This window comes from Salvia splendens, chromosome 2, assembly GCF_004379255.2.
Source record: "Salvia splendens isolate huo1 chromosome 2, SspV2, whole genome shotgun sequence".
Classification (NCBI taxonomy): Eukaryota; Viridiplantae; Streptophyta; class Magnoliopsida; order Lamiales; family Lamiaceae; genus Salvia; species Salvia splendens.
In genome coordinates this window covers 27,167,589-27,171,441 of record NC_056033.1, presented here as the reverse complement: position 1 = coordinate 27,171,441, position 3,853 = coordinate 27,167,589, and the positions used below count along the sequence as shown (strand labels likewise).

General features: G+C 35.7%; 1 protein-coding gene across 1 annotated transcript; it reads left to right on the top strand.

The window, feature by feature from the left end:
• The first annotated feature begins 1,096 nt into the window (after positions 1 to 1,096).
• Positions 1,097 to 2,034, top strand: LOC121769331 (transcription repressor OFP1-like). Its single transcript, XM_042166109.1, has one exon. The coding sequence runs from the start codon at positions 1,139 to 1,141 to the stop codon at positions 1,925 to 1,927; it is 789 nt and encodes a 262-aa protein (XP_042022043.1). The 5' UTR covers positions 1,097 to 1,138; the 3' UTR covers positions 1,928 to 2,034.
• The last annotated feature ends 1,819 nt before the right edge of the window (positions 2,035 to 3,853 follow it).

Here is a 3,853-nt window from a genome sequence, read left to right as displayed (position 1 = left end):
CAACCAATCTTTCCAACAAAATTGTAGAAAATCAATTATCGCAGGTTTTTTTTTATGAAAAGAAAATGCTCAAACCAAAAAAGAAGCAAGGGGGAGAAAGAGAGAGGAAAGTAAGACAGAAAAGAGAGAGTTGTGAGGTATATTGATTGTAGGATAAGAAGTGTGATGAATTGTAGGACTTGAACATTAGAAATGTCATTGTGGAGACGAGCTTGGTGCAGGTCTTAGGGTCCGAGATTATCTATGTCTCAGTAAGCCAGCCATTGATTAGATAGTCTTGCTTACTAAACTGCTCTTAAATAAATATCGTTATTGGAAAATTTATTTCTTATTCCGAAAAATAGGCAAAAATATCTTAACGTTGTAAAATAACTTCAAATAGTCAAATGCAATCATCCCAATTATCCAAGATCTATCTACATAGTAGAATTTTAATTAAGAATAGAAAAAAAGCGAAAATTTAATTGTTTAAAAACTATTTAATTTTGTGGTTGAAGTAAAAATTACAAAAATAATTTAGGGAGAGTGCTGTTAAAATCTCTATCCACTTAGTGTCTCATCTACATAAGAGTGGATAACCCTTTCCCTTATGAGGCGGCCTTTTAAAGGGATGAGTGACTTATTTCTAATATGGTATTAGAATGGGCTATGGTTGATGATGGATTTATCTTTGTTTCTTATTTACCATACGAGTGGAAGACCGATGTTCATTCCGGCTCCATATCGATAATGGTTCTCTTATATCTCTTGTTTTGCTATCCACGTGATGGAAGTCTGATATATCATTTCGACCCACACGTGTAGGGACGTGTTGAAATCTCTATAATCTGTCCCACATTAACTTGGTTCTCTTATACATCTATCCATATGATGGATGTTCGATGTATCATTTCGTCCCATATTCTGGTCCACACATATAGGGTGAAATCTCTATAATTTATCCCACGTCAACTTGATAATGATCAATATATCTAAAGTGGAAAATCCTCTGGCAGAGGGATGAGTAGCCATTTCTAAAAAGCGAGGCTCTTGCCTTTTGTTGAATTTGTTTGTATGTGGAACCCACAAGCTTTTCTATTTATCTAGCAACTTATTTGCAAACTATCTCCCATTCCCCACACCCAAATTGATCATAAAAATGGGTAATTACAAATTGAGATTGTTGGACATGATGATCCCCAAGGCCTGGTTCACCAACAAGCGCACACCCAACTCCAGCAAGAAACACTTATCATCATCACCACCATCGCCGCCGAATTTCACCAATTCCGACCAGCGAAAGTCTTACTACTTCACTAGAGACCTCGCTCCACTCCAGCCCGCCGCCTCCGAACTTCCACGGCGGCGGCGGAGCACGAGGCGGAACCGCCGCCCCCCACCGCCACATCCTTCCGCCTCTGAGTCAATTGACGACTTGTCAACGACTCAGGGCACAAACTCTGCCTCGTCCGAGCCAGACTCCGTCCTCATAGAGCACGGCTCGGACATTCCCACCCTCTGCAGTTGCAGCTGCAGAGGCAGGGGCGATGGTCAGTATCTTCGCCCCTGCCTCCCGCCGATCATCACGAAGAAGAATGAGGCGGCGGAGAAAGAGGACAGCCCAGCGAGGCGGCTGCCGGCGGCGGGGGTGAAGCTGCGTGTGAATTCGCCGCGGATCAGGGTGGGTCAGGGGCGGCGGCGGCGGAGCGTGTCGTCGAATTCGAGCATATCGGAGAGCTTGGCGGTGGTGAAGGCGTCCAAGGATCCGCGGCGGGATTTCAGAGAATCGATGGTGGAGATGATTTTGGAGAACAACATAAGGGCGTCGAGTGATCTTGAAGAATTGCTTGCTTGCTATCTCTCTCTCAATTCCGATGAATATCATCATCTTATCATCGCCGTCTTCAAACAGATTTGGTTTGAATTTATTCATCTCCGCCTTAAATAAATATATGCAACTACTATTATTAATCATATTTGAGGTTAATGAAATATTTAAATAGTGTGTAAATATTCACCGTTGAGATTTAGAAATTCAATTACTTGATGCGATTATACTCTGGTTTAAATGTTATAAATTTTGGTTTTTAATTTATCAAATTCAACATCGTTCCTTTTCGGATGTTCCTGTTCCATTCCCACATTGTTGAAATTAACATCCCTTCCTAGCCACTTGGTATCGCCCTCTCTGGTTGAGAGTCCCCATCGCAACTGCTGATCTTGTTGGTTACTGAAAATACAGACTTATTCTATCATTTTAGGAAATCCCTTTATGTAACGAATTTATTAAATATTAGAAAAAATCGTGGAGAAATAATGACCAATTACATTGTTTGTTGGTTTACTTCATATACGAGAGGTATGAATTTTCCTTACGATAAAACACAGTTTAATTGGTTCTCCCCAATTCAATATGCCGAAATTAAAAGATCTCATATCCTATCAACGTCTACCAAACGGAAAGTGAAGGATTGCTTTTCCTCATAACCAAACTAATTAGAGTATCATACACTATGTTATGATGAAATTTTGAACTATAAAATCAATATGTTTTGAAGTAAAGAACGCGTGCAAACATTAAATGTTAGTAAAAGATTATCGATGAAGCCAGTGAAAGAAAAAATGGACCATATCCTATAAGCAGAAGGCTATATTTTAAATTCTAGTAGAAAAAGTTCCAAATTATGTACTACTATTATTTAATTTTAATTACTGAGCATGACAATATATTTAATCTTTATATAATCGCATCGACCTCTAAAAAAGGGCACTAAGTCTAGTTCGAACTTTTAAATTTGGTAAAAAGCATAAAGGCTAACGATAAAATACAAACTCTAAATATTGTATAAATTTAAAATTGTGACTTGAACTATTTAAAAATATCAACAAATGACAAAATAATAGCAACATAAAATGTCAACATAATGTCAACACAGCATCAACCGTTGACATTGTGTTGACATTTTTTGTTGCTAACTGTCCAGATCATAGTTTGAGTTTGTACAATATTTAGAGTTTGCATTTGATTACATTTCTCGTGAGAAAAGCCATAAAGCCACTATAATATGTGGAAATTTCTATATTTTATTTGAAAGATTGGCACGAGAATGTCAATAATTGTCGTGCTCAACTACTCATCATTTGCTTAAATAAGCTTTTTGGACATTGTTGTACAACTTTGTATAAAGTTGATGAGAGTTGATTTCTACACAAAAAGTTAGATTCGAAATACAAATAACTGAACTTGTCGGTGTTTTACCAAAGGTTCATACATAAATTAAAGCATATAGGAGTACATTATTTCAAATTAGATCACTAAATCTAATGATTGTGATTTTACCTTTGTCATTATTCAAAGACTAGCCATTATTTAAATATTAGTCATAATTGATTCATTATAAATAAATTTAGGTCGTGATACATACAACCAACACTTATATTACTAAATTATCTTCATACACTACTTATTTTAATAACATGTAGTTTTATTTGAAAAATAAAAAAAAATTGATCGTTAAAGTTAACTATTTAGGTTGAGTTACGTACTACAGTTCATTACTAAATACTCTAGTAATCTCCATCGCTTTTCATTTAAAAATAAACAAAATAGTTCATTAAAATAAGGGTAGTGATTTAGAGACATAATGTATCCATGCCATAATACCCCTATCTTTTTTTGCCATAACTATTTTTTAGATTGAGACTATTTTACCCTAACATTAACAATACCATGAAATATGTACTATTTTGTTCTCATCATCAATATATCCAGATATATACTATTACTATAGTTTCCAAAAAATAAGATTATATTCCATAATTTTAGGAATTATTTAATACTATGAAAATAATTGGATAGACTACTACTCACGTT